At 43.2% G+C, this 26,403-nt stretch overlaps 2 protein-coding genes across 4 annotated transcripts in view; one reads left to right on the forward strand and one right to left on the reverse strand.

Annotated features, from left to right (window-relative positions):
• Position 1: 1 nt before the first annotated feature.
• On the reverse strand, positions 2-5,499 carry ATP5MK (ATP synthase membrane subunit k). 3 transcript variants are annotated; one of them, XM_058543918.1, is made up of 4 exons: positions 5,399-5,499; positions 1,650-1,745; positions 1,467-1,559; positions 2-104 (listed from the first exon to the last, which is right to left on the reverse strand). In XM_058543918.1, the coding sequence occupies exons 2-3, from the start codon at positions 1,734-1,736 to the stop codon at positions 1,470-1,472; spliced, it is 177 nt and encodes a 58-aa protein (XP_058399901.1). In that variant the 5' UTR covers positions 1,737-1,745; positions 5,399-5,499; the 3' UTR covers positions 2-104; positions 1,467-1,469. The 3 variants fall into 3 exon arrangements, with proteins under 3 accessions (XP_058399901.1, XP_058399902.1, XP_058399903.1); XM_058543919.1 differs by lacking the exon at positions 5,399-5,499 and adding an exon at positions 4,743-4,823; XM_058543920.1 differs by lacking the exon at positions 5,399-5,499 and adding an exon at positions 3,250-3,329.
• A 133-nt stretch (positions 5,500-5,632) lies between these two features.
• PDCD11 (programmed cell death 11) overlaps positions 5,633-26,403 on the forward strand; it is a 45,601-nt gene continuing 24,830 nt past the window's right edge. The window contains exons 1-15 of the mRNA XM_058543921.1: positions 5,633-5,737; positions 7,082-7,194; positions 8,316-8,447; positions 9,468-9,635; positions 11,130-11,291; positions 12,916-13,039; positions 13,536-13,717; positions 17,780-17,887; positions 19,312-19,518; positions 21,837-21,961; positions 22,143-22,203; positions 22,858-23,004; positions 24,340-24,591; positions 25,179-25,313; positions 25,866-26,060. Coding sequence (XP_058399904.1) covers positions 7,093-7,194; positions 8,316-8,447; positions 9,468-9,635; positions 11,130-11,291; positions 12,916-13,039; positions 13,536-13,717; positions 17,780-17,887; positions 19,312-19,518; positions 21,837-21,961; positions 22,143-22,203; positions 22,858-23,004; positions 24,340-24,591; positions 25,179-25,313; positions 25,866-26,060 — 2,100 coding nt within the window. The 5' untranslated portion in view covers positions 5,633-5,737; positions 7,082-7,092. The remainder of the gene's footprint in view (positions 5,738-7,081; positions 7,195-8,315; positions 8,448-9,467; positions 9,636-11,129; positions 11,292-12,915; positions 13,040-13,535; positions 13,718-17,779; positions 17,888-19,311; positions 19,519-21,836; positions 21,962-22,142; positions 22,204-22,857; positions 23,005-24,339; positions 24,592-25,178; positions 25,314-25,865; positions 26,061-26,403) is intronic.

A 26,403-nucleotide genomic window follows, 5' to 3' on the forward strand; every position in this document is an offset into this window, starting at 1 on the left:
ATTTTCCAGGTTCATAATTTATTGTATAAATTGAGTATCACATGATGAGTTGACATTAGCTTCTCAGGCATGGAAACTTAACAGATGAAGTCCAGTCTAGAATCCTATAAACAAAGCAAAAATAGTTTAGACACAAATGTGTTCAACTCTACTTTCAAGACATTCAATAATTACTAGTAGAGGACTATCTAGCCCTCTGAACCCCCTGAAATTGAATGCAAATTCATCAGATTCACAAAGGAGTCAGTAACCCTGAAAAATTAAGCTGTCTCTCCACTTCATACAATCTAACCTAACATTCCACCTTTAATAAAAGAACTGCCAACAATTCAGTATGATCCTAAATGTATACTACAGGAACAGTCTAGCAGATAAAGCAACATTTTAAACAGCAGAAAACATCTGTTATTTAATATCTGAGAGACAATTTCTCCACTTTTGTAATGGGGTTACAAGGTACCTAATATGAAAAATTGTGCAAAATACTACCTGTTTGTCACGAATAAGCCACGGGCTACTGCATTCTGGGATATGCAGTCCCCTAAGGTCAGTAGTTATAGGATTGCAAAAGCTCTTTAAGAGCAGAGGAAAAATTTTCTGTCCGTGGACAGCTACATCAGATAAAGATCTGGTTTTGGGTTTTCTGCACATCATCTGCCAACACAACAAATATTCATTCACTCAAGCATGGGCAAAGGGGGGTTGGGGGGGCACTATAAGAAAACGAAGTCTATGGAGATTTAAGGAAAAGATAGAATTGCTTATATAAAAATTTGAAACTAGCAAACAAACTGGCAAAAAAACCAAGATATACTTACAATTGATTTAAAAGGTTAAAAATTATTACATAAAGAGCTTACACAAGAGAAATAAGGTCTTCACAAAGAGAAAGTCCCAATTGTTAGAAAAGCACATGAAGAGAATGTTAAGAAAAATGGTAAACAAATGGAAAAAATACACAACTTCAAAAAGATACAAATCATTTTTACTCATCATATTAACAAAAATCAAACTGATATTCAAAATAGGCTGGGGCAAAAGAGACACCCTTTTACAAAGCTGGGTGCCCCACAACCCTTTGGGAAAGCACTTCAGCCTAAGAAAAAAATCATAGACAACATTTCATGCTCAAAAGCGTTCATTTTAGTTTTATTTATATTAAAAAAATTCTAATAGATTTCCTCTGCAAAATAAATCCATGAGCACTCAGGCATTCAAATTATAGAAGGCATATTTGTTTTAAGACAAAATTACAGACATGAATCATAGCCATTGGAAACCAAATAAAATACATAAAAAAAGAGCTAAACCAAAATGTTAAAAATTGTCAGGGTAATAAGATACAGGCAATATTTTTCTCTTTTTTTTTTATGTAATGCACAATGACAACAATTTACTTTTATGGGGGGGAAAATCCCTAACATCAAAATGGCCAAGTTATAAACTTTTAAATATCAACTTCTTACCGTTTATGTTGCTTTCACAGCTGGAGTTTTTTTAGACCTTAACTTGAAGTATAAGACCAGCAAAGCAATGCTTCCATATGTGGCCAGCACACACTGAAAAAGAAAGTAAAAAGTAAACAAGAGTCATTGTCACATCTATATTCTTCTAAAATATAACTGTTTAAAGGTATCATTAATACTTACATTCATTCTACCTGTGAGAGTATAAGAGTTGAAATATTTTTTGATACCAGTGAACTGGAATTGGGCATCAGTTTCTGGACCTGCCATGATTTCAATCTTTTAAAAAAAGAAAGAAGGCAACAATAAATTGGTTTCAATGTAATTTAAAAGACAATTTTCTTTTTTTTTTTTAAGTTTAAAAACTCGAAAAGTCACTGCACATAAATAGTGTTAAATTTGTTTGTACCCAACACAGTGGTAGCAAAGTGGAAAAAGCCTTGCTGATAAGAGAAACTCTTGGAAGGAGGACTTTACCTTAGCTGCTATGACACAACTTCAGAATATAAGTCAGGGGCCGGCCCCATGGCTTAGCGGTTGAGTGCGCGAGCTCCGCGACTGGCGGCCCGGGTTCGGATCCCGGCGCGCACCGACACACCGCTTCTCTGGCCATGCTGAGGCCGCGTCCCACATACAGCAACTAGAAGGATGTGCAGCTATGACATACAACTATCTACTGGGGCTTTGGGGAAAAAAAGGAGAAGGATTGGCAACAGATGTTAGCTCAGAGTCGGTGTTCCTCAGCAAAAAGAGAAGGATTAGCGCGGATGTTAGCTCAGGGCTGCTCTTCCTCACAAAAAAACAAAAAACAAACAAAAAGAATATAAGTCAAACCATTCAGCATAGGAAGAGAACACAGTAGTCTCCACGTCCACCTTCTGACCCAATATTGCTTGATGTTTTCACTCCCGGCACTATCTATACCATGGTACACTGTGGAATTAATTTTGAGTGCACCCATGGAATTAATCAGTTTTAAGACTAGTTGAAAGTTGGAGCTTGTGATACTTTTCAAAGTTTCTCAGGTACCTACAAACAGGTCAACTCACAACCCCTACTTTTATAATTTTTCTTACAAATAATTTAGGACCTCTATGGGAAGGGGGAGTAGGGATCGTTTATTAAATGCAGTTGATACACACTAGCTATTGGTGGTGATGGGGAAGCTGGAATCCTTAAACTCCTTAGATAAAAGATAATCAACCTCATAATTAGTCACAGAAATGTAAAATGAGACCAATATTTAACCATCATACTGGCAAAGATAAAATTATGATAATAAGCAGTAGTAGTAAGAATGTGGGAAAACAAGCATTCCCTCTGTTATCTGGAGTATAAACTGGTACAACCTTCCTCAAGTGCAATTTTGCAATATCTATCAAATTATAAGATTAGTATCCTTTTATCTAGCTGATTCATTTGTTCTCCACAAATTTAGCCTTACAGAAATATTACAAAGTGGAAGCATGTTATATGGTTCAAAGATGGTGACTGAATTACTGTTTATAAAAGCAAAAACTGGGAAAACTGAAGTCCAACAACTACAGAAGACTGATAAATGATGGTTTCCATTGGGGGAAATACAATATGTGTAGATCTTTATGTACCGACATGGAAAGATGTCCCCATATAATGTTAAATACAAAAAAAATCCTATTTCTGGACATTATATTATAGGACATAATATTATAGAGCACATCAATGGTTCTCAAAGTCTGGTCCCTAGACCAGCAGCATCAGCATGACTGGAAACTTGTGAGAAATGCAAATTCTCGGGCCCTACCTCAGGCCTATTGAATCAGAAACTCTGGGGTCCAGCAATCTTATTTAAATATGCCCTCTAGGTGATTCTGATGTACGCTAAAGTTTGAAAAACTCTGCAGTAACAGAAACAGAAAACCAAATACTTATTAGTTATTATATAGGAAAAAATCCCGGGATATACAGCAAACTTTCAAGAGGGGTTGTATCCATAGTACCTATGTATTTTACAAAGCCATGTATTTCTTTTATAATAAAAAATAGCAAAGGCACATTCAAAGGTCACCAGAACAACGCTTGAAAATTCGTACGTATGACCACCTATCTACCACGACCGACGCCACGCCGAGTCGATTGGCAACATAGACGAGCCGGTCGAGGTCCGGTCGAGATTGGTAGGCAGTGGCAGTAACTCAGGTGGCTCTTGATGAAATGGAAGAGCAAGAGATCTGTGAGGAAGTTGCTATGGAAACTGGCACTCCCGTTTACCATTCAAAGGCCTTCAGAGGCATTCGCTGCATAGAATTGGCAATGAAAATCTGGACAAATGACCTTAATTTTGAACATTGTTTCCAGAAGGTTCTTGGAGCAATGAAGGAAATCCAAACATGCTTGGGCCCCCTCAGGAACCTTGGCCTGTCCAGCCTGAGGGAAAGTCTCCATTAAAAGAAATCTTTATGACACAGCTTTTATATTAACTGTTTCATTTCACTACACTTATTAAAGGCATTCTCTTTTTTCCCATTCATCTTCATGAAACATTTTTGGATTCTTACAGTATCAAGCAGGTTTCTAGAAGAAACCTTACAAAAAACAAGGGCTTCACTTTGTCAGATTATTGCCTGATAACCCCCACTGCCTTATGTCTAACAAAAATTTTTAGGAAGATGTGGTGTCCAACTGAAACAATATTAAGGTGTTTTAGATTTCTCTCTACTTTCCACAATATAGGAGAACGGCTGATGTTTGTGATATTCCACAGACAACTAATTCTGACTGCAGGGAAGGCCATAGTATAGCAACTGAAACCCAGTCTGGGTCTTGAAGACTCTTGAGAGGCTGACACAGAGGGAAGAGTAGGGAGTGGGATGTTGCTGGTGAGATAAACAATGCCAGCAAAGCCTGGAAACACTTGGGTCTGCACCCTTCAGCAAACCCCAGGTTACTTTTGGGCAAAGATCAGGAACCCCTGCATTCGAGGGCCCTTTGTGGAATAATTGAACTGAAACTTTATTTCCTTTTGAGTCACATTTAAGTTTATAAAGACATTAACGAAGGAGAAAATTACCTAAGACAAATACTTGTACTGTTAAATGGTAGCCTGTGGGAAAGTCTAAGAATGGGGTCTTAGCTTTTGTTTCTTATTAAGCGGTGAACCGCTATTAAATATAATTAATCCTTCCATACCTCTCTTCGCCTGTGAAATGGACATTAAAGAAAAGACCCAAAGTGACCAATTTCCCTCGCTACTTTGTTTCTCGATACCGCTGTTCTCCTGTCTGACTGCACGCCTACCTGGAACGATGAGATCACGAGGTAAAGGAGGCAAAGCCGAGTGAGAGCCGCTAAGGTATCCGAGGCAGCCTTTTGCCCTTCCAGGAGTTTACAGTTCTCTGTTCTGGCTACCTCCTAGAAAAGGCCTTCCGCTGATCGTACACAGACTGAAATCTAACTCGCTTACCGCGGGCCTGGCGAACGCAGGGTCCGGGCCACACTCACTCTCGCTTGGACAAAGGCTGCAGCGCAGCCAAAGGAGGCCTGTCTGGCCAGCCTCCTAAGCACAGCGCAGTGGAAACAAACTGCTACGGGCATACAGACGAAGAGGTTAACTCGTGGCGTTATAAGCCCGAGTTCTCATCCAATATTACGTCACTGGGTGACCTTGGGGGACTCCCTTCGCTGCGGGCCTCGTTTTTCTCCACTGGAAAACGCAATCTAAGGGCCCTCGGGAACCATGGAAGTATCTATCCGCCTCACACCGAGGCTTCTGAGACGCTGTCCGACCCCTCGCGCCCCGGCCCTCTTCTCTAGTTCCTCCTCCATTCTCCACCGCTCTCGCCCCGCAAAGCGAAGGCCTCCCGGGGTTCCCGGACCAGGAACGGCCAGATTCTAGGTCGGCGCCGCAAAGCCGAGACTCGAGGTCCAGTGCCCGGACTCCCCTCCACACCCACCTTGCAAAACGCCGATTCCGCAGGCTATGTCCTTCAACGCACCCAGCTACCCCTCAGCCCTGCCGGAAGAAACCGCCTCCCCCGCACGCGCTCAAAAGGCCACAGCGACCCGCCCTTCTGCGACCATTGGCTACGGCTCGAAGTCCCGCCCCTCCGCTTCCTGTCCCTAAAGCTCCTCCCCCGACCTGTAAAACTCCGGAGTATAGTAACGGAAGTAGGGCGCTGATCCCGCCTACGCTTCCGGAAGAGTGGTGTTGGGCCGCGGGTGCCTTGGTCTCCTCGTGTGTGGTTACAGTGGCGCCGACTCCGAAGTAGAGAGGTGCTGGCATCGCCGGGCTGGTGAGTGAGGGCAAAGGCGAGGAGGGAGGAAACCTCGCAGCTTCCAGGTGTCTCCCAGGGCTAGGTCCTCTGGGTCCCTGCCCACCCGCAGTGCCGGTTGAGTGGTTCGGCCACCCCAGCCCGGCTTAGAAGCCGCTCTGCTCGAGTTGCCCCTGTAACATCAGGTCTGTCCCCGGGAAGCAGCTTAAGTCCCTTCTTTGCTGCTGGATCGCCTTACTCTTTGAAGCTTCAGTTTCCTCCTTGTCTGAAATGAGATTAAGGGTCAAGTTCCCAGCAAACTAAATCCTTCTGCCCTTTCCTGTTTCTGCGAAACGTACACCTATTCCTGATTCCAAATCTTCAGTTCCCTCTCGGTTGTTACCTCTTCTATAGTCTCAAGCCTTTCTAGATTCTTATTCCCAAGTGTCTCTCAGAACCAACCCCTCCTGTCTTCCGTTCTCACTTATACCTAGTTCTGGTTCCCGTGGTTTCTCTGCTGTACTGCAGTTGAATTCTTCTGCCCGCATAACCTTCCTTTAGCCCTATCTCTCGTCCTGACCAATCTATGGCCTGCAGGATATTTTTCTTGATTATTGTCTCTTCCCTTAAGGTTCTGACTGGCCAGAGTAAACATTAAACTACTCATATCTAATTCAAGGTCTTCCACAAAAAAGCCCAATCTCTCTTTTAAAATTTAACTCCAGTTATTATGCTTTATTTGCTCTGTGGTCTAGTTGAACAGTTCTTCATAGAAAGGGAACAGCAAGCTTTTGAGCAATTGTTTGACAGACAAATTGCTGGTGCTCAGTGAAATAATTGGCTTTTCCTGTTTACATGCTTTTTCTCATATTCCTTCTCCTTTTCCGTTTCTACCTGTCAAAATGTTATTCAACTTTTAACATTCAGCTTAAAAGCATCCTTTTTAGGAAGTTTGCCTCCTTTACTAAAGCCTCATCAGTTTCTACCTCTTTGTTGATAGTTTGTAATCTGATTTGTGTTTTAAATTATTTGCATAATTCTTTCATCTTCTTAAAAGTGTGGATGTTCTTTGCAGGTAGGGGGTTGGTTATATATTCGTCTGTGTGTGTGTGTCTTAACTGTAGCTGCCTAATGATATTTACTACATTGAATCTATAACTTCTTTTCCTGGGGGAAAATGTGTGGACTTGTGGTTTTGAAGCAGAGACCTTTGGAAAGATGAATTATGGATTATTTGAGACCTGGCATCAAAGATCTGTTTCTTAGTCCTGAATGCTGTCTAGCACATTGGTGCTAGAAGGCTCTGTCTCTTGTCCACTGATGGCAGCCTTTAGGAAATCTGACACTTGAGCTATGTCTCACCGTTACTATTTGCATTGTTTTTAGGAGACCCGAACATGGCAACCGTGGAAGAAAGCTTCCCCCGAGGGGGTACAAGAAAGACCCACAAATCAGAGAAAGCGTTCCAGCAGTCAGTTGAACAAGACAACTTATTTGATGTAAGTGGTATATTTGTTTGGTAAGACTCACTGAACATTTTCTCTCTAGCGTCCTTGTGAAGAATGGGCCTAGTTTGAGAATGTGTTATTTTCCAGATTTGTTTCTTTTTCTTTCTTTCTTTTTTTTTTTGGTGAGGAAGATTAGCCCTGAGCTAATATCTGTTGCGAATCCTCTGTTGCTGAGGAAAATTGGCCCTGAGCTAACGTCTGTCCCATCTTTCCTCTATTTTATGTGGGACACCTGCCACAACATGGCTTGATAAGCGGTGCGTGGGTCTGTGCCCAGGATCTGAACCTGTGAACCATGGGCTGCTGAAGCGGAGTGTGTGAACTTAACCACTATGCTACAGGGCCAGCCCCAGACTTGTTTCTTTTTGAAGTCTGCTTTTATAAATCAAACTTGTTATAGAGTCCATACCACCACAAGGCTATATTTTTTCAAGCATGGCATTTAGTATTTAAGTTTGCAGTGCCATTGTTCCTTATTCTTAGGAACTTTGTGCCATTTGATTAAGGATGGAGAGAAAGCAGTTTGATCATTGAATTTTTGAATGGGCTCCTGCCATGTATAATGGTCAGAATTCACATTAGAAATTCGCAGTCTTCACCTAGAGTAGGCTGTGCTCCAAATGCTAGAGAGAAGAGAACTAACATTTGATTGTATGGCCTTATGTCTATTTTATGTAATCTTTCCAACTATACTATGAAGTAGAGTTTGCCACTCCATGATGAGAAACTAAGGTTATATAACTTAGATGAAGCCACAGAACTTATTATGGTGGAGTTGGGAGTTTAACTCAGGTCTCCATGACTCCATCTTCCATTTTCGTGCTCTGTTCTAAATTGCTACTCAGACTGGGGAACCTCAGTGTCCATCCCAGTCAAGAGAGGGAGAACACAGGAGAGAAGGGGCTTTTGAGAACATGAAGGAGGCCCAGACCTTGGGCAGAGAGCATTAATGGCAGAATGAGAGAGTTGAGATTGAAGCAGGAATTAAAGGAACAATTGGGAGTGGGGTGGAGTGGGGGAGTAACGAAGCAAGGTGACAGATGACCTGAAGTTGGAGGAAAGGCCAGGATTGCTTCTGTTCATTCTTTTGGATCTTTTTTCCCCCCTTTAAGATTTCTACTGAAGAGGAATCCACCAAAAGGAAAAAGAGCCAGAAAGGACCAGCAAAAACAAAAAAGTTGAAAATCGAAAAGAGAGAAAGCAGCAAGTCTATAAAAGAGAAGTTTGATATCCTTAGTATTGAGGTTTGTTAAAGTTTGGTTTTGTTTCAAACAAACTGTCTGGGTTTCTTAAGTTTGTATATATTCTTCCTTCCCTTTTTCCTTCCTTTTTCCCTTCTTTCCTCCCTTCCTCTTTATATATAGTGTGTGTTTGTGTCTGTAGAGATTCTTGCAGTTTGTGCTCAGAATTGAGCATTATTTCCCTCGATTATTAAGCAGTGCCTGGGTTCATGAGTTGTTTTTTGATTTATCTGTTTTTCTTTTTAGTTGCTGAGTCCCCTGTTCTGCTTGTGTCCTTAAGGAATTTATGTTTTAGTAGATTCATAGGTTAGAACTGGCAGTAACTTTAGCAGTCATTCTAATTCTGCCCTTTCATTTCATCCATGTGGAAACTACCTCAGAGAAGTGAAGAGCTTTTATTATGTTCCTTAAATTTTTAGAAAACTCTGATATATGTTAGTTGTAAAAAAGAAAAGAAAGTCAAATGATGCTGAAGGGCAAGATTCAGACTCAGCCTGCAGACGTGTTTTGTTTGTCCTGGATGATACTTAAAAAAATGATTGTTTAACTTGGTGCCAACATTAGAAAACTGAAAAATTTCATATAAAAATGTGATTTCTCGCTTCTGATAAAAATTTGAAAGTGCTGACAACACCAGCACGCATTCCCTCGTGTTTGTAGTCGCATGGAACTGAGTAGTGGTTGTGCCCTTCAGACGTGGCGTGCACACTCCAGATGGTCATGGGCTCCACTGGCCTGCTTCCTTCATTTTGTTGCCTGCCAGGCATTTGAGTTTGAGTTTGGGTTGTTTGGAATAAAGTAAAACGCAAAAATGCCCTCCAGCACCCTCGTGCTGTTAACACTGTTGTATGATTTAGACCTTTTCCGGTGCTCAGTCAGATGTTTGATAAGTGCACTGACATATACATGTATGTATTTCTGGTAGCTTTTGTATATCAGAGTTGGAACTAGAAGCCAGACTCCTTAACCTCCCCAGGCGTTGTTCTCTTCCCTATTGTACACACTTCGCTTTTTCTCTTCTAGTCCCTGTGTGAGGGGATGCGGATTTTGGGTTGTGTGAAAGAGGTAAATGAACTGGAACTGGTGATTAGTCTCCCCAATGGCCTCCAAGGCTTTGTGCAAGTGACTGAAATCTGTGATGCTTACACCAAAAAGCTGAGTGAGCAGGTGGTACAAGAAGAACCTCTGAAGGTAAGGGAAATCTGGATGAAATCTGTTACTGGAGATAAGTGGTACACAAATAAATATAAAATTACAACTGTTAAGTGCTAAAAAGGAAAGGCACAAGGTGCCGTGAGAGTTTGTAATGGGGTTTGTTTTTTTTTTAAATAAGGGGATTTTGACTTGGTCTGGGGAGTGTGGAAGACTTCCCTGAGGAAAGGATGCTTGAGCTGAGGTCTGAAGGATGAGGGTTTACTAGGTAAAGAAGGAAGGGAATTGAAGCCGAAGAAGACAATATGTAGCAGAGAGAAGGCTAGTGTGGCTAGAGCAGAGAAAGCGAGGGAGAGTGTGGTGTGGTATGGGGCTGGAGAGCTGGGTGGAGGCCAGACCATGGTAACGATTGTTTTTTAATTCTAGAATCAATGGGAACCTCTTGAAATCTTCTCATTGGGGTGAGTGACATGTAGACAGCATAGAGCGTAGATGGAAGGGGCATGAGTAGTTGCCTAGAGACCAGCTGGGAGGTTGTTGTGGTAATCCAGGCTTGGAGATTGATGGCAGCGTGGAGTCAGGATTTACTGAGGACTGAGGAGGTCAAGTCAGTGCCTGGTGATGGATTCAATATGGGTGGTGAGGTGGAGAGAAGTGTCAGCACTGAGTCCTCGGTTTCTGTTAAGCGTGACTTGACAGTCAGCCATGCCATCGAGATAGGAAACCCTGAAAGGGGCCCTGGATTGGGAGAGAAGATCATGATTTGATTTTTTGATATGTTGAGTTTCGGGTACAGTTGAGACATCCAGTAAACAGGTGATTCCAGAGCTCAGGGCAGTCTGGGCTAGAGTCATAAATGTATGAGACTTCTTTGTGTAGGTGGTAATTGAAGCTATGAAGGGATAATACGTTGCTTAGAGGGAGCAGATAGAGTGAGAAGAGAGTAAAAGACTGAGCCTGGAGTAAATACTGTATTTTAATTGCTGAATAGGAGAGTTGCTGTCAGAAGAAGAAAGAGCGGCCAGAGAGATAGAGAAGAAAACCAGTAAATGAAGGGGCTTGGAAGCCAGGGAGAAAATGTTTAAAGAAGGCAAAAGCAGTCATTAGTGTTAAATGCTTTTTAAAGGTCACATAAGAGAAAGACTGCAAAATGGACTGGGGTTAGTGACGTGGAAGTCATTGGTGATTCTATTGGGAGATAAAGTGGTGGGGTGAGAGAGGTGGGACGGAGATGCAGTGAGCTAAAGAGCGAGTAGGAGATGAAGAAGTGGAGATAGTAAATATAGACAACTCTTGGCAAGTCATTTTACATCTGCCCGTTGTGTGGAGATATTTGGAGGCCTTATGCTGAAATTCAAGACTGTGACTTGGTCACAGACCCTTCTTCCTTTGTGGGTGAACAGTTACCCTCTTCATCCGCCTTTTGGGTTTTTTGATGTCTGAGGATGAAAAAGCACTGAGCCAGGGCTGAGCAATGGATTCTTGATTCAGGGGAAGGGTATGTATCAGGTCTTTCTCATTTGTATTATGCAGGACTTGGTCCGCTTGCCTGAACTCTTCTCACCTGGGATGCTGGTGAGATGTGTGGTGAGCAGTCTGGGCATCACAGAGAGGGGCAAAAAGAATGTCAAGCTGTCTCTGAACCCCAGAAATGTCAATGAAGTACTGAGTGCTGAAGCCCTGAAGCCAGGCATGGTATGTATCTGGGCTCAGGGAAGACGAGCAATGTGCCTTCTCCTGGCCCTGCCTCCTGGGGAGTGTCTAGACGACCTTTACTTTCAGCTTAACTATTACACATGGGCGTGGGTCTTTTCCTGGGGGGAAGGTCTCCAGGATGCTTTGGGTACTTAATGGAAATTGAAGACTTGAACCTAATCACATTACCTTGGAGGGGAGAAAGTCCAAGATTTGCTAGTGGCAAAAAAAAGTGCCTCCAAGGAGCTTTGTTGGGGGACTTACTGATGGTGAGAAGGAGTTCCTCGAAGTGCCTTACTTACCAAGACTTCTTCCCAGATGAAGTCTTTTTCAAAGGCCGGCTGGCATTTGTGGGGAATGCTTGAGGGCTGCTCTCTGAGAGCAAGAGACAGGGCGATTAGTCTATCAGCTGTACTAATGGATGGCCCACTGCTGAATCTCCCAGTCCTATGTCCTAGCTCAGAGCCTCCAAGTCCAGTAGGTACAAAACAGTAAGCTACACTTATGTAAGCACTCCTGTAAATTCAGAGGAAGGAGATCAATATGGTCTTGTAATGTTTGGTTAAAGCAGTGGAGTTTGGGACAGGCTTTGAAAGTTGTGTAGAAAGGTGAATAAAAGTAAACCAAATTGTAGGAAATTGACAAGTGTTTAGAGCCTGCTGTATGACAGGTGCTGTTTTAGACACTTTGAGGAAATTCTCATAGCAACCCTGTGAGGCAGACAGATATCCCTCTTGTATGTTTGAGAAGATGGACTCAGAAAGATTTTTTTTTTTGAGGAAGGTCAGCCCTGAGCTAACATCCATGCCAATCCTCCTGTTTTTGCTGAGGAAGACCGGCCCAGAGCTAACATCTATTGCCAGTCCTCCTCCTTTTTTTCCCTTTTTCTCCCCAAAGCCCCAGTAGATAGTTGTATGTCATAGTTGCACATCCTTCTAGTTGCTGTATGTGGGACACTGCCTCAGCATGGCTGGACAAGCAGTGCGTCGGTGCGCGCCTGGGATCCGAACCCGGGCCGCCAGCAGTGGAGCGCGCGCACTTAACTGCTAAGCCACAGGGCCGGCCCTCAGAAAGGTTTAAGTAACTTGCCAAAGACCAAATAGCTAGTAAGTGTCGGAGCCAGATTTGAATGCCACACTGCTTCCCGTGAAATGTAAAGGAGGTTGGCAAGATTATGTTTTGACGTCTTGGAGGGGCTTGGAAAAGACATGATGAGAATTAGCAGGGTGGTTCTGGATTTTCATTAGTCGTGGCGCTGGGAGTGGCCCTGCAGGGCCATCTGGTTTCTCTCTCTTTGCGTAACATGAAAGTCCTTTCTGTCTTTTGAAAATTCTCCAGGGGAGAGACCCCTCTCTGTCATTCCATTATTCAGCTGTGTACAACACTCCTCACTGTCTGCAAACCATAAGATCCTTCAAGCCCTGGGAGAATTAAAGTTAATATCTTTCCCTCTTCTATCCTCTAGTGGGATTGAGGTTTAAAGTTAAAATTGAGGGTGGTGGGGTAGGATTATGGGATGATGTTGACGTCGATGGTGGGAACATTCATGTTTGGTCATGGATCTTTGTCGTGTGTCCCATTGCCTCGACTCTTTAACTTTTGGGAATACTTTCTCTTCCTTCAGCTGCTCACAGGCACTGTGTCCAGCCTAGAAGACCATGGGTACCTAGTGGACATTGGTGTTGTTGGCACTAGAGCTTTTCTGCCACTGCAGAAAGCCCAGGAGTATATCCGACAGAAGAACAAAGGTGAGGGGAGGAAGAGGGGCCAGTGCGTGGTAGTGAGGTAGTACATGTGGGGATTAGATTTAAATGCCACTTTGGTGAGTAAAATGACAGAATGGTGACCCTGAAGGCTGTTTGGCTTTGCTAAAATCAGTAGTTAATCCAGCTGATAGAAAAGGGAAGATGTGTGAAGGGCCAGAGGGTAGTAAGGTGTCACTAAGATCTGATGGACTAGTTTCCCTTTTTCTCACCTAGAAGATTCCACTGAAATTTGGGCCCCCAGGGCCTCTGAACTGGCATTCTCCTGCCTTGTTGAGATTTCATATTTTTGTGGGGTAGTTAATTCTAGATCAATTAGTCACTTCCCTCCTTTCTTGTAGTTGGTCCCTTAGTTTAGGACTATGGGGAGTATTATGTGGTAGCTGGGCAAGTAGCCATGGATCTTTTCAGGTATTGCTTGAGCCCATGTTAAAGGTCCTTCTCATAGAGGTATTTTTCTATTTGGGGGCTGGGCTTGCAGGTGCTAAACTGAAGGTGGGTCAGTACCTGAACTGCATCATTGAAGAGGTAAAAGGCAATGGAGGAGTTGTTAGTCTGTCTATTGGTCATTCAGAAGTTTCTGCTGCCATTGCTACTGAGGAGCAAAACTGGACCCTTAATAACTTGCTACCAGGGCTAGTGGTCAAAGCCCAGGTACAGAAGGTAAGCCATTCATTGTTACTACCATTTTCTAAAATAACAGTACTTCTTATTGAAATAATACCTGAACACAATCTAAAATTGTGCTGTCTAGTAAGGTAGCCACTGGTCACTTATGGCCATTAAGCACTTGAAATGTAGCCAGTACCACATGTTGAAATGATAATATTTTGGATATATTGATAGACAACATTTCACATGTGTTGTCATTACTTGTTGTTGGAGGAATTACTTTGTGACTCCACTGGGAGAGAACTCTTGGAAGCTTGTGCTTGGTTTCTTCTGGACTATTAAATAAACTATTAAAATAAATTTCATCTGTTTCTTTGTAGTTTTTAAAATGTGTCTGCTGGAAAATTTACATATGTGGCTTAGATTTCTGTTGGACAGAGCTGGTCTAAAAGATCAAATGGTATTAAAAGGCTTTTAATGAAGAACTGTCTCATCCCTTTTAACCCTCATCTTTAATTCTATTAGCTTATCTTTTGAAATTTACCTGTATATTTCTAAGTAATGAGCCTCTGCTGGTGTCTCTTGGTTTATCAATTGTAGGCATTGAGTTTTAACTTCTTATCAAGGTAGATCTGGCTTGATCTGGCTCTCTTAATTTTCCCTTCTCTTCCCCCAACCTCCCAACAGTGGTATATTAAAATTTTGGTTAAATCATTATTCAGTGTTTAAATTGTGATGACTGTAAATATTGTTTACTGTTGAGCTAGGTAGTATAATATGACTGTTTCTTGAACAGCTTTTTTCCTCTGGAGTTGATAATCAGCTTTGTTTTTGTCACTAGCTAAATTGTCTTCTTGCTTATCACTATTTCTTTATACATTCTGTAGTTATTTTCCTCTCACTACAATTTTCCATGTTTTCAAACCCTTTAAATAATCTCTTAGTTACTTTTTTCCCAACTGGAGCCCCTTTTCCTGTCATCCTGCTCCATTGGGACGGTTGCTCTATAGAGCTCCTGCAGAGCTAATATCCTAGGGCTTCCCCTCTCTGTCATCCTGGATCCTTCCCCACTCTCTTGTATTGGAGCCTTCTTTGATTCCACATATTCCTCTTCTTTGGTTTACCCCCTCATTTTCGGGTGGCACAATCTTCGGAAGCATCCTCAAAAAGGAACGTGGGAGGTCAATTTCTTGACCTAGTGTGTCAGGGATCCCCAAGACCACTCCCAGATTCAATGATTCACTAGGAAGACTCACGGGACTCAGCATAGTGGCACTCATGGCTGTGATTTTTACAGTGAGAGGAGGCAAAGCAAAATCAGCAAAGGGAAAAGGCCCATGGAGTGAAGTCCAGAAGAAACCAGCATGAGGCTCTACGAGTTCTCTCCCAGCAGAGTCACAAAGAGTGTACTTAATTCCTCCAACAACAAGTTATAACAACACATATGAAATGTTATCCAGCAAGGAAGCTCATTGGAAACTCGGGTTTTTATTGGGGCTGGTCACGTAGGCACCCTCTGCCTGGCGTGTACCAAAATCCAGACTCTCATAAGGAATGTGAGTGTTTAGCATAAACCATATTGTTTGCGCAAACGGGTTAGGTACAGTGAGCCGCTCGGTTCTGGGGGTAGTGGGAACCCTCCTGGAATCTAAGTTCCCAGACACCAACCAAGGGCTAACCTTGCAAGCAGGCTTTTCTAAGGGTCGCAGTCTTGGGTCTGCTATGTTAGCTCTTTTCTGCCTACCTACTATATCTGAAAACATCTTTGTTCTACTCTCATGTATGATTGGTAGTTAAGCTGGGTTTAGAATTCTAGGTCAAAAATAACTGAAGAGTTTTGAAGTCAGTATTTCCATTGTCATCTGGCCTCTGATGCTGAAAAGTCTGATATTATTTTGATTCCTCTTTGTGTATGTTTTTTCTTTTTGAAAGAGTTCAAGGAGCTTGTCTTTGTCTTTTTTATTTTAAAATTTCATGATGATGTGCTTCAGTATAGATTTCTCTCCATTTATTTGTGCTGGACTCCTATAATCCAGAAATGCAGATCCTTCAGTTCTGGAAAAGTTTCTTGTATTATTGTGTTTTTTTTCAATTTTTAAATTGAGATATAATTCATATATAGTAAGATTCACCTTTTTAAAGTGTGTAGTTCAGTGGTTTTTTAGTGTATTCACAAGGGTGTGCAGCCATCACCACTATGTAATTCCAGAGCATTTTCATTGCCCCAATAAGAAACCCTGTACCCACTGGTGGTCACTCTCCATTCCTCCCTCCCTCGAGCCCCTGGCAACCACTAATCTACTTTTTGTCTCTAGATTTGCCTATTCTGGATATTTCATATAAATGGAATCACACATCATGTGGTCTTTTGTGTCTGATTATGTGACTTAGCATGTTTTCAAGGTTCGTCCACGTTGTGGCATGTATCAGTGATTTATTCCTTTTTGTAGCTGAATAATATTCCATCTTCTGGATATAGCACGTTTTGTTTGTCCATTCCTCAGTTGGTGGGTTGTTTTCCCTTTTGGCTTTTATGAATAATACTGCTATGAAATTTGTGTGTAAGAGTTTTTGTGTGGACATACACTTTTATTTCTCTTGGGTATATACCTAGGAATGGAATTGCCAGGTTACCTGGTAACTCTATGTTTAACTTTTTGAGGAACAGCAGAAGTGTCTGCCTTGCTTTACATTCCCACCAGCGATGTAAGAGTTATAATTTCTCTATATTCTCACAAACACTTGTTCTTACCCTTCTTTTATTATAACCATCCTAGTGGGTATGCTTTTGATGTGCATTTCTCTAATGATTAGTTATATTGAGCATCTTTTCATGTGCTTATTGGCCATTTGTGTATCTTCTTTGAAGAAATATCTATTCAAAAGTCCTATGACCGTTTAAAAATTAGATTGTCTTTTTTATTGTTAAATTGTAAGAGTTCTTTATATTTTCTGGATACTAGCCCCTTATCAGATCTTGTTTTTGTTTGTTTTAAAATATAATTTCTTCTTTTTCTGGAATTCCTGTTAATATGATGTTGGACTTCATGGGTCAGTTCTCTAATTTTCTTATCTTTTCCTCTATTCTTATCTTTGTTTTGTTTTGTGCATGTATTTGTCTGTATCATTCCTTCTGGGAGAGTCTCTCAACTTTCCCATTCTCTGTTGAATTTCGGTTTTGACTGTCATGGTATGAGTGAGGCACTAAAAAACTGCTAGGAAGTCTGCGTGCCTGGCTGGGGCTTGTTGACTGGCTGACTTCACTGTCCGGATCAGGGGCTAGTGCCCTTTCTCTGGGCAACCTCCAAATACCGTTGTTATAAGTCTCCTCTGGCATGTTAGATTTCTCTAGAAAGGATCTACTAACCTCCACCCAGGAGGGTATAAATAAACCTGGCTGCCTGAGAACTGGGTGAGAGAAAGGGGATGGATATCTCTGTATCTATATCCATATGACATTCAGAATTTTTCTTTATCCACATTTTCAGTGTTTGCACTCTTTCTGTGTTTTGAGTCTGGTGTAGTTTTCCCAGAGGATAACTCTCCCATTTTCTGTGGAGATAGGAGAGGAGTGGACCTATAAGGCGAGAAGAGCACCTGGGGATCTGACTTAGTTTCCCTGATTTCAGTCATCTGCCTCATTGCTCTTTTTTGAGGTGCTTCTCACCTCTTAATTCCTTAGCTTTTGGGGTCTCTCTAGGGTGAATCGGCTTGCTCATGGTTAGTATCTCCCTTTTGCAAGCATTTGGGTTTTACCTTCTTAGTCTGGGCAAATCACCAAGTTGGCAACAATTTGTCCAAGTTGTCAGGCAGTTCCCCGAGGATCCTTGTGCAAAGCACCCTCCATCCCACTGGGAAATCCCGAGGGTAGGAAGACTGATGTCCTCTCAGTCCAGAAGGGAGGTGAGCTTACTGAATAAAGAAACAGCCAGTGCCAGGAGTTGTCCTGCCACTTAATTTGATAGGCAGAATGATTGATATAGTTTAGCTGGGGGAGGAGAGACACAGTTATTGTGCGAAATGTGCCATTGAGTGTTTAGTATGAACAGTGTCTCTCACATTCTTAGTTCCTTTAGAGAGTTGTTTTTCCTAACTTGTTCTCTTTATTTCTAGGTGACTCCGCTTGGCCTTACGCTAAACTTCCTCTCATTCTTCAGTGGCCTGGTTGACTTTATGCACCTGGATCCCAAGAAAGCTGGAAAATATTTCTCAAATCAAGCAGTAAGAAATGTTGAACCGGTCTTCTTGATTCCAGTGTGTCCCAATCCAGTATCACAGCTAGTTACAGGGCAGGTCCTAGGGCTGCGTGTGTACAGGTGTCAGAGAGGAGATGAGGGCAATAAAACGTGTTTTGGAAGGACCATAAGAAACTACCAGCGGTGGGCCAGCCCTGTGGCTTAGCGGTTGCTGCTGGCGGCCCCGGTTCGGATCCCGGGCGCGCACCGCTTCTCCGGCCATGTTGGGGCCGCGTCCCGCATACAGCAGCTGGAAGGATGTGCAGCTGTGACATACAACTATCTACTGGGGCTTTGGGGGGAGAAAATAAATAAAATCTGTAAAAAAAAAAAAAGAAACTACCAGCGGTTGTCTCTGGGGACTGAGATTAAGGAAGAAGCCTGTGGAAAAGAAGGGAACTTTTGGTTTTTATTTTGTATTCTCCTATATAGTTTGATTTCTTTTTTTTGGTAGTGAATCTTTTGCTTTTATAATTTAAAGTGATTTATAAGAATATTTAACATAAGAGAAGTAGATATATGTTTAGATAGACAAATGTGGTTTAAAAAGTGCTATGAGTGGGCTGGCCTGGTGGCGCAAGTGGTTAAGTGCACGTGTTCCACTGCGGCGACCCGGGGTTCGCTGGTTTGGATCCCGGGCGCGCACCAACACACAACTTGTCAAGCCGTACTGTAGCAGCATCCCATATAAAGTGGAGGAAGGTGGGCATGGATGTTATCCCAGGGCCAGTCTTCCTCAGCAAAAAAGAGGAGGATTGGCAGATGTTAGCTCGGGGCTGATCTTCCTCACACACACACAAAAAAAGTGTTATGAGTGCTATAGATCCCATTTTGAAAAAAATTTGAAAAAGAGGACACCTGGTTAAAATACTAGAAGATTATGCAGTCAACAGTGATTAACTCTGGGTGATTTTTCTACCCTTATCTAATATTCAGAGTTTCTACAATGAACGTGGATATTTGGGAAGAGAATCCCAATTTATGTTGTTCAGAATTTTTTTTAAATCCTAAAATGATTTCTTTCTGTTATTTTTTGTTTTTAAGGGTAATGCATGCTAATGGAAGCTATAGAGCCTTTTTTTTAAAAGTGAAAATAAGATTTTTTGCCACCTAGTGATAGTATTATTAACATTTTGGTGAACCTCTTTCTGGTAATTTTTTCTCCCTATAGTCATATTTGTGTGTGGAGTTGAGACATTTTACATGCTTTAACCTTGTGGTCGAGCAGGCTGTTTCTGGTGTTTCAGATGAGCCTCTGATGTAGTGATGCCAGTACGTGGTTTCTGTTGTTTAGTACTTATATCCATAACCTGGTCAGCACGTGGAGAGTCTTGATCTCAGAAAGTCTGCTCTAGGTGCCTTCTCGCCTGTGTGCCTCCTCCTGCTCATTTTGCCCTTTCCCTTGTCTAGGTGAGGGCCTGTGTCCTCTGTGTCCATCCTCGGACCAGAGCCGTGCGGCTGAGCCTGCGTCCCGTCTTCCTGCAGCCTGGGCGCCCACTCACCCGGCTCTCTTGCCAGCAGCTGGGAGCTGTGCTGGATGACGTTCCTGTCCAGGGCTTTTTCAGCAAGGCCGGGGCCACCTTCAGGCTGAAGGATGGGGCTCTGGCCTATGCCCGGGTAAGGAGGCTCTTTATTTCGTCAGGGATCTTGTTACTAGAAGGACTTTTGGGACACGTGGGTCCTTTTCTGCTTCCTTCATCCCTTGGTATTAGTTTCCTATTTTTGAATATCCCTAAGTGAGGCAGACTGTTCATAGGGACTAGAACAATGTCTATTTTTTATATTAGAATGCCTTAGAATCAGTTTGACATATTTGATATCTAGTCGATGGAAGGTACAAGAATGAGTTAGGATCTACACCAGGGCTTGGCAAAGCTTTTCTTAAAGGGCTGGGTAGTAGATATTTTAGACCTTTGAGCTATACAGTCTCTATCCTAACTCCTCAACTCTGTTGTTATAGCCTGAAAGTAGCCATAGACAGTATGTAAATGAATGGGCCTTGGTGCGTTCCTATAAAACTTTTACAGTCGTGCTTAATGGCAGGGATACTTCTGAGAAATGCATTATTGGCGATTTCATTGTTGTATGAACATCATAGATTGTACTGAAGTGTACAAAATTTGTCACCCCAAAATGTGTCTCTTTAATTTGAAGATTATTTTAGGCTGAGTTTTTTTTTTTTATTGATGTTTTAATAGTTTTTAACATTGTGAAATTTTGGGTTGTACATTTTTGTTTGTCCATCACCATATATATGTCTCCCTTCACCCCTTGTGCCCACCCCCCAGCCCCCTTGCCCCTGATAACCACCATACAGTTCTCTCTGTCCATGTGTTGGTTTATCTTCTACATATGAGTGAAATCATGTGGTGTTTGTCTTTCTCTTTCTGGCTTATTTCACTTAACATAATACCCTCTAGGCCCATCCATATTGTTGCAAATGGGACGATTTTGTCTTTTTTTATGGCTGATTAGTATTCCATTGTATATATATATACCACATTTTCTTGATCCAGTCGTCAGTCGAGGGACACTTAGGTTGCTTCCACTTCTTGGCTATAGTGAATACCGCTGCAATGAACATAGGGGTGCATAAACCTCTTTAGATTGTTGATTTCAGGTTCGTTGGATAGATTCCCAGTAGTGGGATGGCTGGATCATAGGGCATCTCTATTTTTAGTTCTTTGAGGAATCTCCATACCGTTTTCCATAGAGGCTGCACCAGTTTGCATTCCCACCAGCTGTGTATGAGGGTTCCTGTTTCTCCACATCCTCTCCAACATTTGTTGTTTTTTGTCTTGGTGATTATATAGGCTGATTGTTTTTAAGAAACAAAAGACCCAGAAAGTTTTTCTTACTACCTTCCCTTAACTGCTTAAAAGAATTCAGGGGGCTGGCCCAGTGGCGCAAGCAGTTAAGTGCGTGCGCTCCACTGCAGCGGCCCAGGATTCGCTGGTTTGGATCCTGGGAGCACACTGACGCACCGCTTGTTAAGCCATGCTGTGGCGGCGTCCCATATAAAGTAGAGGAAGATGGGCATGGATGTTAGCCCAGGGTCAGTCTTCCTCAGCAAAAACAGGAGGATTGGCAGATGTTAGCTCAGGGCTGGTCCTCCTTACAAAAAAAAAAAAAAAAAACAGATTAAAAAAATCCTATCTCAAGAAGCAAGCTGTCATCTTAGCATGACATGAGCAAGGTGGTAGACAGGGACAGGGAGGAACCTAGAAAAGCCTGTTTGTTGGGCTCCCCTCTATGTTCTTCTGTTTCTGTGTGGCCAAATACTTGTTTTCCAAACATGTGCTTGCTCCTTTTTACCTCCCTATAATTTGCCTTCCTTTCCTTTGAAGTCCCTGACTCTCCCCACTGCCAACATCTTTTGTCTTTAGCTGAGGATGGTATTTAAGATGAGGGCTTCGGCCATTTTGGTGAGTTACTTGGTTTTCCTGGGTTTCTCTCATGTATGCATGTTATTAAACTTTTGTTTTTCTCCCGTTAATCTGTCTCATGTCAATTTAATTCTTAGATCAGCCAGAATAACCTAGAAGAGTAGAAGAAAATTTCTTCCTTCCCTGCAGTACCTAAACCTAGATGGTATAGCCAACAACACGCCTAGGCTATATGGTACTAATCTTATGGGGCCACCGTCCTATATGCTGTCCATCATTGACCAAAACATTGTTATGCAGCGCATGACTGTATTTACAAAAATAGGCACTGATTGTGAGCTGTAATTTACTAATCCGTCATCTAGACTGTCCTCTGACCTTATAGAGGTTCTTTGATCATAAAGAGCAGTTTTTTAGTTTTTTAGTTAGAGGAGTAACAGGTTTTTATGGTAGGTGATAAATGTGTTGAGTCATCTCCGTGTACTTTAATATCTGATTGCCTCAGGTCTGATGTCTCTGGCTTGTCCTTAATCACTTGGTCCTTTGTAGCTCAGCCATCTCTCCGATCCTAAGAACATCTTCAATCCTGAGATCTTCAAGCCAGGGAACACTCACAAGTGTAGAGTCATCGACTACAGCCAAATGGATGAACTGGCTTTGCTCTCTCTGCGGACGTAAGTCTGTCATTAACAGGTGTGGGGTGCAGAGGTGTGCTCCTGTGCAGATGCACATTCAAGTTTCTCCTGGCCTTGCCCTGTGAGGATTTCCTTTCTTGCCAACATGATTTCAGTAGCCCTGAATTTTAGGCAGCCTCTGTCCTAGTTTATTTAATCTTGTATTTTTCTTTTATTCTAGGTCTATTATTGAAGCTCAATATCTTAGATATCATGACATCAAACCTGGGGCACTGGTAAAGGTGAGACCTCAAGCATATAATTAGATACCCCCCCCAACTTCACACGTTTGGTTCACAGATTAACAGTCAGCTCATTAGTCCTCATGTGAACACATTTAAAGTCATGTTCCTTGCCTCTGCCTGCTAACTGGAATTTCTTTTTGTTCCCTTGGGTAACTTGTAATTATTTTCAAGGTAAGGTCTTACTAGTACCACCCAACTACTCAGAGGCAGTAGGTCATAATTCCTGGGATTTGATGCTGTTTGTTAGACCAGGTCAAAAGTTAGTTCTGTGATAATTGAGCTAGCGGGGAGATTAGTAAGAAGCCAGTTCCAGTTGCCTCTCCAGTCCAACCTTTTAGCCCCAATAGAGCAGCTCCCCTTTATGTGTAGAGTTTATTCCTTAGAAGACAGTTCCCTCCTTTAGAGAATGTACTTGTAAGGCAGACAGAAAGAACATGCTCACACAGAAAGATGTGAAGGTTACCATAAATGAACCCGACTGCATCCGGATCAGTGTGGGGTGTGTGCTTTACCCCTATGAGATCTGGAATAACAGACACAGTTAGCCCAGGAAGCTGGGCTTTGAAAGAGAGGTGTGACATGCTTTGTTGTAAGAGGGGGAGGAAAGACTGTTTTTGAGGCATCATGGCATCTCTTCTTTGGACTCCCTAGGGCACAGTGCTGACCATAAAGTCATACGGGATGCTGGTGAAGGTGGGCGAGCAAATCAGGGGCCTGGTACCTCCCATGCACCTGGCTGACATCCTGATGAAGAATCCAGAGAAGAAGTACCACGTTGGGGATGAGGTCAAGTGCCGGGTGAGCCTCCTGAAGGGTCTCTATTGGGGTTTTGACCAGATGGGAAGAGAGCAGTGCTTCTCAGCTAAAGTTTCTGCCTCTTTCCACAAAATGACCACGTAACATCTGCAGTGTTGTGCCTGGCATTGAGAAGAGGAAACTGGGTCCCTGCCCTTGAGAACTGTGTAGTATAATTGAGAGGTAAATATCCATACAAGAAGAGAGCAGGCCAGTGTGGGACCTCGTGCCACATGGTTTGGTGCAGGCTGGTGCTGTGGTCATATCTCAGAAAGGGGAGGTGAGGGTGGGCTGGGATAGTAAGAATCACTGATGATATACATCAATAGCAACTACCGTGTAACGTGTATTCTGTGCCAGTTGCTGTGCTAGGCACGTGACATGCATTATTTCATTTAATCTGTAAAACAACCCTATAAAGTAAGAACTGTTGCTCTCATTTTTCAGGTGGAGAAATTAAAGCTTAGGAATCCAACTATCTTGCCCAAAGTCACACAGCTGATAAATGGCAGAACCAGTTTTCAGATCAGCTCTATATGACAATAATGTCTTCTAGATTTCTGGCAGAGGTGGGACTTGAACTAGAAAGGATGGGTAGGATTTGGAAGGTTGAGGAGGAGTAAAGGATGTGCCAGGCACAGAAATAGCCCAGACAAAGCTGCCAGAACTTGAGTGGTTTATAACAAAAGCTTGAATCCCAAGAGAAGCTTCACAGTTGTGAAGATTAAATGTGATAATACACAGTGCTTAGCATAGGAGTGGTGTGCATTCAGAATGTTAGCTTTTCTTATTTTCATTTTATTTAATTATTGAGTCAGCAAAGATATTGATTACCCATTGATGCAAAATTTTATAGTAGTGGGGTCAGGAGGTTAGAAATAGAGGAATTTCTCTGTCCTCAAGGAGATGACCTTCTGAGGGATGGGAGATGGTTGGATCTCTCAGTCTTAGTGTATAGCTAATATACAACAATATTCAGGTGGTAAATCGGTTCAGTCATTCATTCTGTTGGACCAGATGCACATGGTCTAGGAGGGAGCTGAGGCAGTGTAGAAGTAACTGACGCAGGACTCCACGGAGGTGCAGTGAGATGATGAGTGTTGCTGCAGGCCCAGGGGGAATCTTAGGGGAGGAAGTACATTTGAAATAGAGATGAGCGCTCCCTAGATTGTCATCCAGCAAGAGGCAGGGAGGATTTGCAGCTGAAATTATTCTCAGAGGGAAAGAGCAGGTTCTTAGAGACTGACTGTGGCCTTTGGGTTCAGGGAGTTGCAGAGACCAGCTCAGTGGCTCTCTTGATAATGAATGACTTAATGATGGCCAGTATCCTTCCCCTAGGTTTTGCTTTGTGACCCTGAAGCCAAGAAGCTGATGATGACCCTGAAGAAAACCCTGGTCGAGTCCAAACTACCTGCCATTACCTGCTATGCCGATGCCAAGCCTGGTCTGCAGACACACGGCTTTATCCTCAGGGTCAAGGACTATGGCTGTATTGTGAAGTTCTACAATGATGTGCAGGGACTGGTGCCCAAGCATGAGCTCAGTGCCGAGTATGTCCCTGACCCAGAGAGGGTCTTCTACACTGGCCAGGTAACCTTTTCCCTGGACGGGCTCCTACTCTTGGTGACCCCATGAACACAGATTTGAAGGAGTAGTGGAAGAGCTACTTTTTAAGGGATAAGAAAGAGAGCATGTGGGGCAGTGGGCCTGAGCCAGCTGAGTGGAGGAGATGGGAACAAACCAGAGAGAAACCCTCAAGGGGGTTAAATGGAAGCTGGCAAACTAATGGACCTCAAGCCCACAACCTGAAAGCAATCAGTCTTTACTTATAATACACTGGTGTCCCTCACATCAGAAATTGTTCTGATGCCAGTTGTTCTGTCACCACAAGGGGGCACTGCCCTAAAGCTGGTGAGTCCGGGTCTGTCTAGGAAAAATAATTTTTTAAAACTTGGAGTTATACCAAAAAATTCATTCATGTCTTCCTTTCACCCAAAAGGCTGACCTGTGGGGATTCTGTGTAGATTTCAGTACATTTCTTTTCACTGCCTTCTGATCTGATCCAGGGTCTTGGAGGACCTCCTAAGGCCTCTGCAGTGCTTGTGGAGGGCACCTGTCTCCAGAGCCTGACAGGCCCGCTGAGAGGAGTTAGCCAAGCAAGTGTGGTTTCTCACCAGGTGGTGAAGGTTGCGGTGCTGAACTGTGAGCCATCCAAAGAGAGGATGCTGTTGTCTTTCAAGCTGTTGAGTGATTCAAAGAAAGAGTGTGCGGGACCCAGTCAGAAGAAAAGAAGAGCCGTTAACGTTGGGCAGGTACCTGGACTTGTCCAGACAAGTCATTTTAGTTTACAGTGACAGAGAGCAGGGTGCTGCTGACACATGGGGTACTGGAACCCATGGAGGGGGAAGATCAAGGTAGCTAGCAAAGATTCTGGGGCTGGTGAGAATTGAGGTTCTTGAGAGAGGACCTCATATATGTTCTTTCCTGTGTGTCAGAGAAAATGGAAATTGTCCAAGAAAGGAAAGTTCTGTTGTGGTGTGGCTTTTCAGCCGTGTACTGCTGCCCTGTTTCCTCTCTGGTCCCTAGGGCCAACCAGCAAGACGGTCTTTCCTGTGGGACCCGGTGGAGGGGCTTGGGGGGCGGTGATGTGAGTGCACACATGGGTCCTGGTGTGTGTGCGGGTGTGCGTGCATGCTGGGTCTTTGGGGGGATGGTGTGGGGTGTGGAAGAAAGCTACTTCTATGATCTTGACCTCTCAGTCATCCCTGGTGCTGGAATTTGATGCCTCTGATCTCCATCTGACCCAGATGAGGTTGCTCTCTGCTCAAGACATGCTATTTTTTGTCTTTCTCTTTCCTGGGTAGTTGGTGGATGTGAAGGTTTTAGGGAAGACCAAAGATGGGCTGGAGGTGGCAGTCCTGCCCCACAACATCCCTGCTTTCCTCCCCACACCTCATCTGTCGGACCATGTCGCCAACGGCCCACTGTTATATCACTGGCTGCAGGCTGGTGACACCCTGCACAGAGTCCTGTGTCTGAGCCAGAGTGAGGGACATGTTGTATCCTTTACTGGTATCTGGGGAGCTGTGGGCCCTGGGAGGAAACTCTGGGTCAGGCTCTGCTCTTAGGTGGAAACTCCACGGAAAAAAGTTGGCCATTTGACTTCAGAAATTCCTCCATAAAACTGAACCGGTGGCCAAGCCTGCACTTTCCCTCTATTCTCTTGGTGGAAAGTAAGAGCAGGATTGAAGTACTGCCAGCAGATGCTGGTGGTCAGGGCAGAGTGGGAGTCCAGGGTGTTGGGAGGGGGCAGTGTGGCCTGCCAGGCCCAGTGGGATATTCCCAGGAGCACATCTAGTCTGCTCAGGCACTCAGTGCTCGCCCCTTGAGCTGGAACAATGG

This window comes from Diceros bicornis, chromosome 6 (genome assembly GCF_020826845.1).
Source record: "Diceros bicornis minor isolate mBicDic1 chromosome 6, mDicBic1.mat.cur, whole genome shotgun sequence".
Lineage (NCBI taxonomy): Eukaryota > Metazoa > Chordata > Mammalia > Perissodactyla > Rhinocerotidae > Diceros > Diceros bicornis.

Excerpts from the sequence above, each read along its gene's own strand:
- ATP5MK (XM_058543918.1), bottom strand. The coding sequence starts at position 1,736 with ATGGCAGGTCCAGAAACTGATGCCCAATTCCAGTTCACTGGTATCAAA. Across the intron at positions 1,560-1,649 it reads CTCTCACAGGTAGAATGAAT|TGTGTGCTGGCCACATATGG; the intron begins GTAAGTATTAAT and ends TTTCTTTTTCAG.